The sequence below is a fragment of the Ceratosolen solmsi genome, unplaced genomic scaffold (assembly GCF_000503995.2).
Source record: "Ceratosolen solmsi marchali unplaced genomic scaffold, CerSol_1.0 scaffold63, whole genome shotgun sequence".
Classification (NCBI taxonomy): Eukaryota; Metazoa; Arthropoda; class Insecta; order Hymenoptera; family Agaonidae; genus Ceratosolen; species Ceratosolen solmsi.
Window position 1 is genome coordinate 1,213,780 of NW_011948437.1, and position 12,541 is coordinate 1,226,320.

Genomic DNA, 12,541 nt, shown 5'->3' on the forward strand with positions numbered 1-12,541 from the left:
TTTAATTATCGTGAATAACGTAATATATAAATTATTTTAAAAGCTCTTAATCTAATATTATTATACAACACATAGGTCTTCTTGCAATTAAGAAAATAATTTTTAATATTAAAAAATATTTTATTATAAAATTTAATTAACACAAATAATTCTTTATCTAATAAGAACAAATTTTATATAAACACCATAACATAAATTTTTAACATATTTTATTTGATTTTTAATTTTTTATTTTTTTAATAAATTTGCTACTCTAAATTAAGCCAATAATGAGAAATTCATAAAATACTATATAATCGAATTATATATTCGAACATGGTATAAAAAAATCGTTTTGAAAATTATAATTGCGTTATAAAGAGTATAATATGTTATCATTACATCCAAGCAATGCAATAAATCGTATATTATAGCGACATAAATCTATAATGTAAATTGATTTAAATTATATAATTGCAAATTTAAATATTTATATATCCCAATAAATAATTACGTATAATACGTATAATGCGTTATAATACAATATAATACGTATAATACGAATAATTAAAATCAATACGTATTACAAAGATGAATTAATTAAATTGAATAAATTCACTATGTTGATAAAAACTGAAAAATTCTACTGGAATTTTCTTTCATAAAATAGCTGTCGATAATTTTACACATGACAAATTATAGAAAATTACTTTTATTTCATTTTTATGTGTACTAAAAGTATATAATTCCTTTGAACTCCAACAAACAATAGATCTAATTTTATAATATATGGTTTATGGATATGGAATAATGTAATATTGAACATATATATATATATGAAAATGTGTACGAAGTAAACTGTATTTTTACTATATAATAAAGCTGAGACTGAAGATTACATATTTATTTTCTGGAATTGTCTGTACCATCGTTACAGTTTAATTTTATCGCATATCATCTAATAGATTGGTAAATCCTTGCAATTTATGAGTTTCGGCACTTTGTTCATAGGCTTTTTATATTTCTCGTAAAACTTGATAAATACTGGAATACTATCTAATAATATTAATACTTATGAATAATTCTTCTGATAATTGCGTTCTTTTCCTAACTTCTTTATATTGAAAAAAACTATAAACTACTACTAAATAATTTAATCATTCGGTTAGTTAGTAGTAAATATATTTTTTATCTATTAATTCTATTTATTTATTTATTAATATATTTATTAATAGTAATAATTAAATTTAATTTTTCAATCTGAGTGTTATCTTTATCCTATAGCCTCTTAACCTTTACCATATTATAACACTCATAATCAATTTACCTATATATATCTGTTTATTTCAATATTTACATATATAATAAATATAAAGTATGATTATTAATTATTATATATATATATAAATAAATAAATATGTGTGTTGCGTGCGTGTGCGTGTGTGTAATTTATATATTTCACATAACTTGAAATAATTCGACAATCATAACTCTGTACGCTTGCGCACACTCGAGCTTGTTTATGTATGTGAAATTTTGTAAATAAAATATAACAAGAAGATATTTGTTGGAACAAATGATTTTGTTAACAATATAAAGAATTTAAAGAAAAATCTTTTAATATTGCTATAATATTTTAATAGAAAAGACAGAAATGTTAAATGAGGTTTTTACTTACATATAAACAACTTATTAAACAAATTCGTGAAAAAAGTACATTAATTCTAAAAGTATAGATACAAAGAAATCATATTACACAATATACGATTTTAAAAATTTATCCAACAGTATTGATTTTACAGTACATTAAATTAATTCAAAAGAAGTTGATTGATCTAAAAAATATAAAAGAACTAATATGAATGTTTATTATATAAGAATAATAATAGTATATAAGAAGTATTTTAATTTATTTATGAAATAATAATGGAATTATGAAATAATAATGGAATAATTTTGTACATAATCCATTTATTATATGTACAATGATATCCACAATTCTTCTTCTGTTACAGCTTCAATCATTATTTTTTTAGTATAAATATGTTAGAGTAAATATAAAAAGAAAATTCATTAATATCATAGAAATTTTTATATAATTAGTCTCAACATAAAAGACAGTTTTACTTTATTAGATTAAAATTATTATTAAAGAATGTTTTATATTACGAATATATATTGACGAAAGAAATTAAACAATTAAGTTAATAAATGAAAACATAATTTTAGATATTTGAATATTGTACGAAAATAATTATTAATATGTACAGCTATTTTAAACTTCATTTTCTATTATCGTTTATAAATGAATTTCTAATATTTCATTTAAATTAAAATTTGTAATGGCTTTATTTGTCATATTTTATTCGCAAACTTATCATGAATATTAAACAAAATTATTGTTGCAGCAATACTAATACATAATTTCTTTTAACTATGAATCTTAAGGTATTTTATCTAAAAAAAGGAATTCTATTGTTTTGTTAATTATGCGTTTGATACACAATTATAAATGACTATAAGGTAATTGAGATTTCAACTTTGAATTATTCGTAATGCCACGTTATTAACATAGCCATAAATCACGGATCAAAGGCATCCAGTCCTTAACATTATGAGTGCTCTCGGTGAGAAATAGTGTATTGGTACGTCTGGAAAAAGCACTTCTTCTTATTAAACGTTTATTATATTTTGAATAAGAGATCATCGGTTAGGATAGGATGCTTTCAAAAATAGGCCGCACGTGCGCGTCGATGTCGTTGATCAACGACGACGAATGGCTGACCTCGACTTGTTCACGCAAATCGCACATGATACTGCATGGCGCTACGCACTCTAAAATTCTAGTCCTCATCTTAATACTTATAATATAACTATGATTTCCTCGTTCAATTTTGAATGTAGGAAGGCGGGGACTGATGGAAGGTGAACAGAAGCCAAATTTGACGGTCTTTCCGAGGATCCAATAGTTCTTTCTGGACTGAGACTGAAAAGAAAAAGTGTTATAAAGATACATAATATAAGAAGGAAAATTATCGATAGAATTTATTATATTGAGAAAAAGATTTTTTAATATCAAGATCTTTCTTATTTACATTTTTCACTAAATTTTTGAAAATTATATTAAATTGGAAACAATTTTTTTATAAATTGGTCAAATTTTCTTAAAAATATGTTTTTCTACGCATAATCGTGTGATACAGTTTTTCTTTTACATAGAAATATATTAACATTCGACCTTATATGCTAACAAATAAATATATTAGGATTAATGTTGTTTTTCTTCAGAATATATAATATCATGAATAATGTGCGTACATGCCAGTATTTTCTCCTATAAAAAATTCATAGTATTGTTTCAAAATGTTGAATCGCATACTAATCCAAATAATTAAATTTATTCATTAATTATAACTTATTCAAAAATTAAATCATTAATATTTTACAGAAACTTATGTTTTAAAAGTAATATTTCAAAAGCAAATCCTTAATATAGATATGAAAAACATATTATTGAAATATGTAAAAGTTATTTTTATATAAAAATTAAATGAAATTTATTAAATACTTGGAAAATTAACTTATAACATTATATTGATACTTATGCAAATACTACAAATAAACTTAAAATATTTAAAATATTTTATTGTTCCCAATAATTGTAATTTACAGGTATTACTGGAAGATTAAAAATATATATATATATATATATATACAATATTTGCAATTATATACTGCAGATCATTTGTCATCATCCACATAAAAGAAATACACCTTATTTTAATCCGATAACTAATAAAGGCTATAATGGGATTCCCGTAGGCAGGTCAAATTCTCCTTTACGTATCCTTTTTCGGATTAACATTACTACCAAATTATATAGCACTAAAATGTATTTTTATTTAATAATGTTAAGAATTCCTTGCTTTAAAGCATCAATTTCTTTTCGTTTATAAATGTATTATTATGAAAGGAATATGTTTTTATAAAACAATAAAAACATTCAAAATCATGCATAAAAATGTAATTAACAATGTTTAAATAATTTTCTATAAATTGTTTTTTTTTCCATATTCGTTGCACAGATTAGAGAAGAATACTTTACAAATTTTTTTTGCGTATGTAAACAGATTGTTATCATTTTTATTTTATGCTTCTGTATAGACCTTGAGGTAGTCAGCAGTTACGCAGCATAACTATATTTTTTACTTTTTTCGAGCATCGACTTCGAGTTTTAATGTACCATATTTGATATTAAATATCGACAGACATAAGTCATAGATCATGTTCTTGAATAAGATAACATTTTTTATAAATAATATTTATATAACTCGTTCGAGAATCTATTTAATAATTGTAAAATTATAAATCTAACAATATTATTCTTTTATTTTATAAAATAAAAATTAATGAAAAATTAAAGTGTTCAGTACATCAAAATTAAATTTGCAGAAAATCGTACGAGACTCACACATTTCTAATGCCATTAGTTTCTTTAATTTAAGTATTATATCTAATATTTGCATTACTTTTCAATCTTTTCAAGTTTTTATAAATTCAAATACTATATCGAATATTATATATAAATATTTTTATATTGCAATTAAAAATTAAATTTGAAGATAACAGCCATTTTTTATTTTAATAAAAGGATGGATTAAATGATGATTAAATCATTTCTACAAATGCGCTTATCATAAATATCATCGATGAATAATAATATATTCATTAAGTGTTGATATACGATTACAATAAAAAATATTGTAATCGTAAGCAGTCCATAACAGCGGAACATATATTCGATGCACAAGCTATTCGAGGAAAGGCAAGAGTGAGAAAAAGGACTCATAATATAAATGCAAGAAAGCAATGCAATTGAAGTAAATCTGATTACGTAATTCTAAGAAATAATTGAAAATCTAATAGGGACTTGATAAAACAAGCAGCGTAATAATTACACTACATGAAGAATATTTATGTAGCATTTTAATATAATTATTAATTAAGGTTTAATTTTAAACATATAATAACTGTACTATAAAATTACAGTTATAAACATAACTAAGAAATTTAAAAATGAGTGCAATGTAAATATAATCTCATAGAAGGTAAGAGTATCAAATTGTTGTAATATAAATACTGAAAAGATGCCCATTGTTTAATATTTAATTATATTAAAAATCTACATAATTAATTTTTAGAAACATGTTTGTACAATTTTTTTAATCATCATTCAACGAGTCAATACAAAATTCATACTAAATATTGAATAATAACAACCATACATTATTCAAACATAAGTTAATTTAATGTCTCAATTGCACGTGTTTAATGAAATCGATTTGTAACAGATTAAACAATTATACAGAAATTAGGGGAAAATATTTCCGAAGCAAATCATTGCAGAGAGTTTAAAAAAAAAACAGCATGAAAATACGAAAAATAATATTACCTAAATATTTATTTCTTCATCTTATAAACAGAAATAAAACTTATTAACAATCAAGAAATATGATGAAAACTATATCGAATAATAAATTGTTCAAACGCTATATGTAATTATTATATTTAAAATATCACTTTCGCACGAGTGATTTGTCCATAACTGCTTTTCTCTAGAAAAGTATTACTGTACAGTCTAATACAAAACAGAATCTGTTGTATAAAAAATGATGTTTAGAATTTTATAGTCAGAGTGTCTTATAAATTGAATTTAAGTTTATATCATAATTTGCATTATGATAATGTACAAAAATATATAATATACATTAATTCAAAGAACATTACAGCAATAATTGTTATTATAATAAATTTCAGAAAATACTACTGAATAAATGTAAATATTTAATTTAAAGATGAACTATATACATCTGAATTATATAACATATGAACAGTGTTTTGAAATCCTTAAATTATTTAAAAAATAATATAGTTACAGGCGACTGAATTAAGTTATGAAGCTAAAGTTTAAAGATTTGTTCAGGAGTTTCTAATTGCCGGACATATTTTTAATGATTTGTTCAATAATTGGATATATCAAATGTTGCCTTCAATATTGAATAAAAATGAAGAAAGTTTTTTAGTTAGTCCAATGGTGGACAAAATGTAAAATTAAATAAAAGTTAAAAGAAATATTTAATTAGATTAAGTTTTGAGCGAGATAATTATTAATGTGGAAATTTGCGGGGAAGCATAATTATTATGAATCAGATTGTGTTTGAAGTGTTCAATTATTTATTTAGCAAATATTCGTATAAGGCCTCATAAGTCTATATAATATAAGTACACTTTATAATTATAACAATTAACTTAATATTTGAAATTATAATAAATTAATATTTTAGACAAATATCTAATACTTAAAAACTGTCGTTCTATATTATTATACAATGATAAATTATTTGTTGTATAAATATAAACACAGATCAATTCTATTATCTTATATATATATATATATATATATATATATATATATATATAATTCGTTCGATAAATGTTTTATCGGAACATGAAATTTAATTGCCACATTTTATGCGTGTAATCTATTTAGTAATATCGATATACAAGTATAATTTTATTACATCCTCAAAAAAATATATTATTTATAAATGAAATTGTATTCTCTTGCATAATTTCATATCAGTAAAAAAGTATCAATATAAAAAAATAACAAATTTGATAAACAAAATACATGATGACATAAACGTCGTTACTTATTCCTCTATGAAATAGTCTTATTAAATATGTAATTAAGTAATTATAAAAGAATCGTAATTGATACTAAATTTTATTATCGTTTACGTTTTAATTAAAATATTTTATACTAATATCATGAAATGAATGAAATCTACTTTATTATAAAAAGAAATTTTAAATATACTGATAATTAAATATAAATAATAATAATGTTATGTTTTATTTATTAATATTAAAGCTTACAAAATAAATAATATAAATGAAAAATTTGTTGGTAATTAAATGAAAAAGTCTGTTTTGCATTATTCTAAATTTGTAATATATTTAATGAATTACAATTTTCAACTGAATTAATTCATTTAATTTATAACGCGACTAATTACTTATAATACATATATGAAGTTATTAAATTTGATGTACTTAATAGAAATTAAAGATTAAAAATTAGTAATATTATTATAATATTCTAATGGTAAAAAACTAAAATATAGAAACTACTTAAATGAATATTTAGTAGTTTAGTAGTCTGCAGTATTTATTGCCGACATGTCGAATGGAATAAAGATAAAATTGTTCGATCATTCTAAACTATTATAAAATCACGATTCAAAAGAATGGATAATAAATGTGCTGCAAGTCCCATCGCAAAATATTCAAACTGCAATTTATATACGGAGTCGGAAAATGTGAGGTCAGAAAAGAAATAATCGACGTTTAATCAGTTTGTCTAAATTCACAACCGAATTCTAAAAATAATGAAAAATATCTCCACAAATTATAGTCATTTACATTACCAATAAACCATTAGAAATAAAGCTGGAGAAAATATATTTAAGGTTCGCACACGAATAAGTTAGAATAATTTGCTCATAATACGAAGATTCGTCTGTAAGTCCATACCTGTGTAATTTTTATTCAATTTTTCTAGGTCATAAATTTATCCTTGATTTTTCCTTACATCAACCGTCTCAATTTTAAAAACTCCATGAAGAAATTACGTGGGTCTGGCCATTTCTAAAAGTACTGGTTGAATATTTTAAGAATAAATGAGGCTACACGAGTAGGTATAACCGTGGACACAAAAACATGCGAATAAGAGAAATATTTCAAGCTTTGTAAACGTATGTATTTTACGCAATGTTGCCGAATAAAATTGTGTTTATGTTTACGATATTTGTATTAAAATGAGCTTGAATTCTAATTGGTTCATACTTATAATGGGTCGTTATACAACTAATTTATATTCACAAGAAGAAAGTATTGGTTTTCCATTCTATTACAGGAGCCATCATTTCTATTAAATTCCGATATTTAAAACAGTGGAGATTTATTATTTCGAAGTATCGTTAAGTTTTTAAACAAAGTCATGTTTTTTTTTTATACGAAACTAATAGATACACTTATGATTATAGTTTTATTTTTTGTATCAAATTTTCCATATTAAAATATTAATATTTTTATCAGATTGACTAATTGGATTCTAATGAATAAATTTAAAAAAAGTTCTTTATAAAAAAGACACGGATTGTTTCGAATAACATGGTCCAATATCTCTTGAATAGCTAACTGGTTTGAAAATATGTCAATTGCCCAATTATCTGAAAATCTCATCAAGTAGAATAATTAATACATTCGAACCTGGCGGCTTATTTTGCTATACTTATTTGCCGCTATATTTTCATATCCTTTATCATTTCCTTGCCTTATTCTCCGACGCAACAACAACAACAACAACAACAACAACAACAACAACAACAACAATAATAATATATAATAATGGTATTATCATGTGTATTATATAATGCATAATTTACTCATTATTTATAATTTTTAATAAGATAACTCATACGTACTAATGTGGTTTACTGCTTATAACGTACTTGCCAATTTTATAATTACAACATTTAAGAACATATTTACTATAAAACTGCATTTCTCTTGATATTTACATTAAATACAAATTATCATTAATAATAAAACCCTTTGATATTAAAAATTATCTTTAAGTTCGTTTAAATTTATTTTCAAAGTTATGAAGCCGAATGTTAATTCTTATATTGTACATCATAGTTAAATACAAAAACTATTATCATAAATGTTCTCTTTAATTTGTAACCAAAATCATCTAGATAGCACAATAGATTATAAGCGCACGTATATTAAAAGTAGAATTTAGCTTAAGTTTATTAGGCTATTTTTCATACTATTTTTTTTTGTACGTATTTTTTTTTATTACTTAAATTTAATATTTAACGAAAAAAAAAGATAATTATTGAATCGTTAAAAATCCCATAATTAAGAATCATTATTCAACATAAGATATAAAATCTTTGTAATGAAGTTTTCTTAAATTATATTCATTTATTAGGGGCATTAACATTTTTTTATATAAACATGAATAAAATTTGTTTATATATTTCAATGAATTTAAATTGCAGTTGACGCTACTTAAATTACACACATGAAGTATTAAGTAGACAATTTTTACATACAATTACTTACGCTTCGTTTATAAAAATTAATTCTTTGTATTTTATAATAAAATTAATTTTTACCTCCATTTTGAAAAATTACTAATTGTAAAGCAAACTATAGTAACAAATTTTTGCTCTATTTACAAAATTAAATAGTTCTGTATATATTATAAAGAATTTGAGTGTACGATATACTTTATAAAATTATCACTTAAAACAATCATATGCGATAATACATATTTATAAAATATATTCTGTAACACTTTTTCACTTTCATTATTCAGAAATGTAAATACGAAGATGTCTATACAGATTCCAGAGTTGTGAAACACGATTTTACTGCCGTAAGAAAAAATTCATTAAAAGCAAATATAAAATCTTATAATAGATTCTGTTACTTTACTAATTTTTTCAGGAACTATTTATAATCTTCCTAAAAAAAAATGTCTATGATACCTTAAACAAAATCTGAAACTGATGCAATCTTACAATATATTTATCGCACAAGCCACGTGCCTAACCTGAAAGAACGAGGAAAAGAGAGAAACAAAGAAAGTGACCGCTAGGTGGGGAAAAAGGCAAAACATAACGGCGCAATTCATGTATAAAATAAGACGCACGTGCGCGTATCCTTTATTACGTTTTATTCTATATTCACTTTTTTCGTAATTTATATACACATGCATATATATATATTATTAAATTATTCCAAGATTTCGTCAATTTTTGTTAATATCTTTTTTAATTAATACTAAAGTGGTATTACTATTACCACTACTATTACTAATCTATTATTATACGTGACAATTTTATGTGATATGACATCACATCATCTAGTTCATAGTAATGAAGTACGAAGTTTATCTTAATAAAAGTTTAACGTTATTTACAATAAAAACAATAACAATAACAATAACAACAATAATAATAATGATGATAATAATAATAATAATAATAATAATAATAATAATAATAATAATAAGTAATACGATTTAGAATTTAGAAACTCCTTAAGTAGCTTCTTATAGTAGGTCAAATACATAAATTAAATAACCTGTTTATTTGTTAAACTGCATATACGAACATATATATAACATTTTGATTTAATTTTACCAATATATTATTATATTCGTGTAATACTTTCATTCGTCTTATATGATAAAAGAAAAAAACATGAATAAATATATTCTATTTAAATATTATATTGACATACGTATTGCAATGTTATCTGCATCAATTTAGTATTTCATTTATCAGGAATTAATTTTTTTCCATCACGAATTAATTTTTTTTTCTTTTTCATTTATTATACAAATAATTGTAGTTTTCATGAACAAATATGCTAAAATAATTTCTCATAATTTAAATATTACAATTGTATTTTCTATTTTAATATTTAATATTTTTAAAGTAGTCGAGTAAAAAAATCTGAAAATTATTCTCTTAAATGGCATATTATCTGTGCATTCATACAAATAATTAAATTGCATATAATATACCGTATAATATAATTGGTACATTATATGTTTATATATAGTATAAGTTTAATAAAAAAAAAGTTTAAATTTCAAATTAAGTAAATATGTTTGTTCGAATTTTACATCTAAATCATCGACTAACTTTAAATTATTCTTAAATAATCGACGGATAATTCATTTATCTTGTAATTTTTACTAAAAATTGACGATAACAGTTGACATAAATTACAAAAACAAAAATATACATGTAGTTTTATTGGCAGCTTCTAGTTAATCATATCTGTATAAGCAATATATTTCTTGAAAATAAATTATCGAGTTTGTTTGTTTCTTTGTTGTTTGTTATTTATTGTTTTTATTTGATACGGAAACGGTATAATATATGTAATAGTGCTTCTCGTAGTGCTATTTGCTACTTTCACTATAAGCCACTCACATTTTACCATCATTGTGTATTATATCTTGCGAAATTTTTCTTATCTGCGAAACTTTTCAATAATTGTGAGGCAATTTTATATCCTTACAAAATTTTGTCGTTTTTTTCCTCTTATTATTTAAATATTATTTTTACGATTAATAAAAAATCAAAATAACTTAATCAATTTATAAACAATGTATAAAAAGTTATCTATCATATGAGAAACAAGATAATGATAAACAATTTATGTTATCGAACTCTAATGCATTTATAAGCTACAAGTCCAATTCAAATATAAATAAATTAGATTAATTGCCAAAACAATCGGACATTTAAAGCAACGATTAGTTATTGATAATAGAGAAGCGTATTTGGGAATGAATAATGAAAAAGTCCATGCGGAAGGAAACTAAATGTGCATCATCATTGTTAAAAGCAGTGCTATGTAAAAATTATATTCGATTATAATACGACGCGCCACTAATCGCGCACATTAAAGTAGGTTACGAGGTCGATATCCCCTGTACGACTTTGCCGGTACTCGAAGTGCATATGCAAAAAAGATGATTGCAGTGCTGGCCATTGCCGTCACCATCACCGTCGCCGTCGCCGTCGCCATCGCCGCTGCCGGGGCGACGAATATAGCACTTTGGCAAGCTTCCTCCTTTTTCTTTGCTTTTTCACTCTTCCATAAGCTTCTAAATAGATTGTTGCTTGCTCCACTCGGTAAAAATAAGTGTTCGCACTTTCAAAGAGAGTCGTGCGCGCTGTGCGCGAAATATAAGGAGAGGTAAAGGAGTAATCATTGAAAGTTCGAATGGAAAGAAAATACGTACGCATTAAAGGCTGCGCCGTTCGTTCATACGCGTTGTTAGTAAGTAACACAGCTAAAGTGAATGTATAAAGTACATTAATGTGAAGCCGTTCACATGTTGATCTGGAAATGCAGATGGTGGGGTAATAGTCACATTGTGATCTCGTTGTCGACCACTGCGGCGCTGCTATAACCAAGTGCAATATTTGAGTCAGAGGTGTGTGCATTTTGCGCAAAAGCTCATTGGTGTTTTAAAATTTGTGAATTGTGGAATTACGATTTAAAAAATTAGCATTCCATTATGGTGATTGGAAACAAATGAGCAGCCTAGAGATATGCTAAGCATAACCACATTCAGGTAGACGAATCGGTGAAACAAAGTGATGACTTTTGTGATCGAGAGTGTCTTTCGTATTTATTTATTTTAGAATTTTTTCGTTCTTTTAGTTCTATTCGGTATGTATGCATTGACATTCAACCTAAAAAGATTACTATTTATAGATACGATAAGAATTATAATAGAATTATGATTGGACGATAAGATCGATTTATTTTTCAATAATATAATTAATAATAACATTTGCTAATGATTTTTTTTTTTTTCATAAATTTCATTTTTGAGCTTCTGTGCGTCACATTCAATATTATTTCACTCTAATTCAATCAATTTTCTATTTTACGA

The 12,541-nt window shown here is 23.8% G+C and overlaps 1 protein-coding gene across 1 annotated transcript; it reads right to left on the minus strand.

Annotated features, from left to right (window-relative positions):
- Window positions 1-2,444: 2,444 nt before the first annotated feature.
- On the minus strand, window positions 2,445-12,258 carry LOC105365216 (uncharacterized). The gene is made up of 2 exons (XM_011503323.1): window positions 11,882-12,258; window positions 2,445-2,965 (listed from the first exon to the last, which is right to left on the minus strand). Exons 1-2 carry the CDS (start codon window positions 12,084-12,086, stop codon window positions 2,868-2,870), a joined length of 303 nt encoding a protein of 100 aa, XP_011501625.1. The 5' UTR covers window positions 12,087-12,258; the 3' UTR covers window positions 2,445-2,867.
- Between the last annotated feature and the right edge of the window lie 283 nt (window positions 12,259-12,541).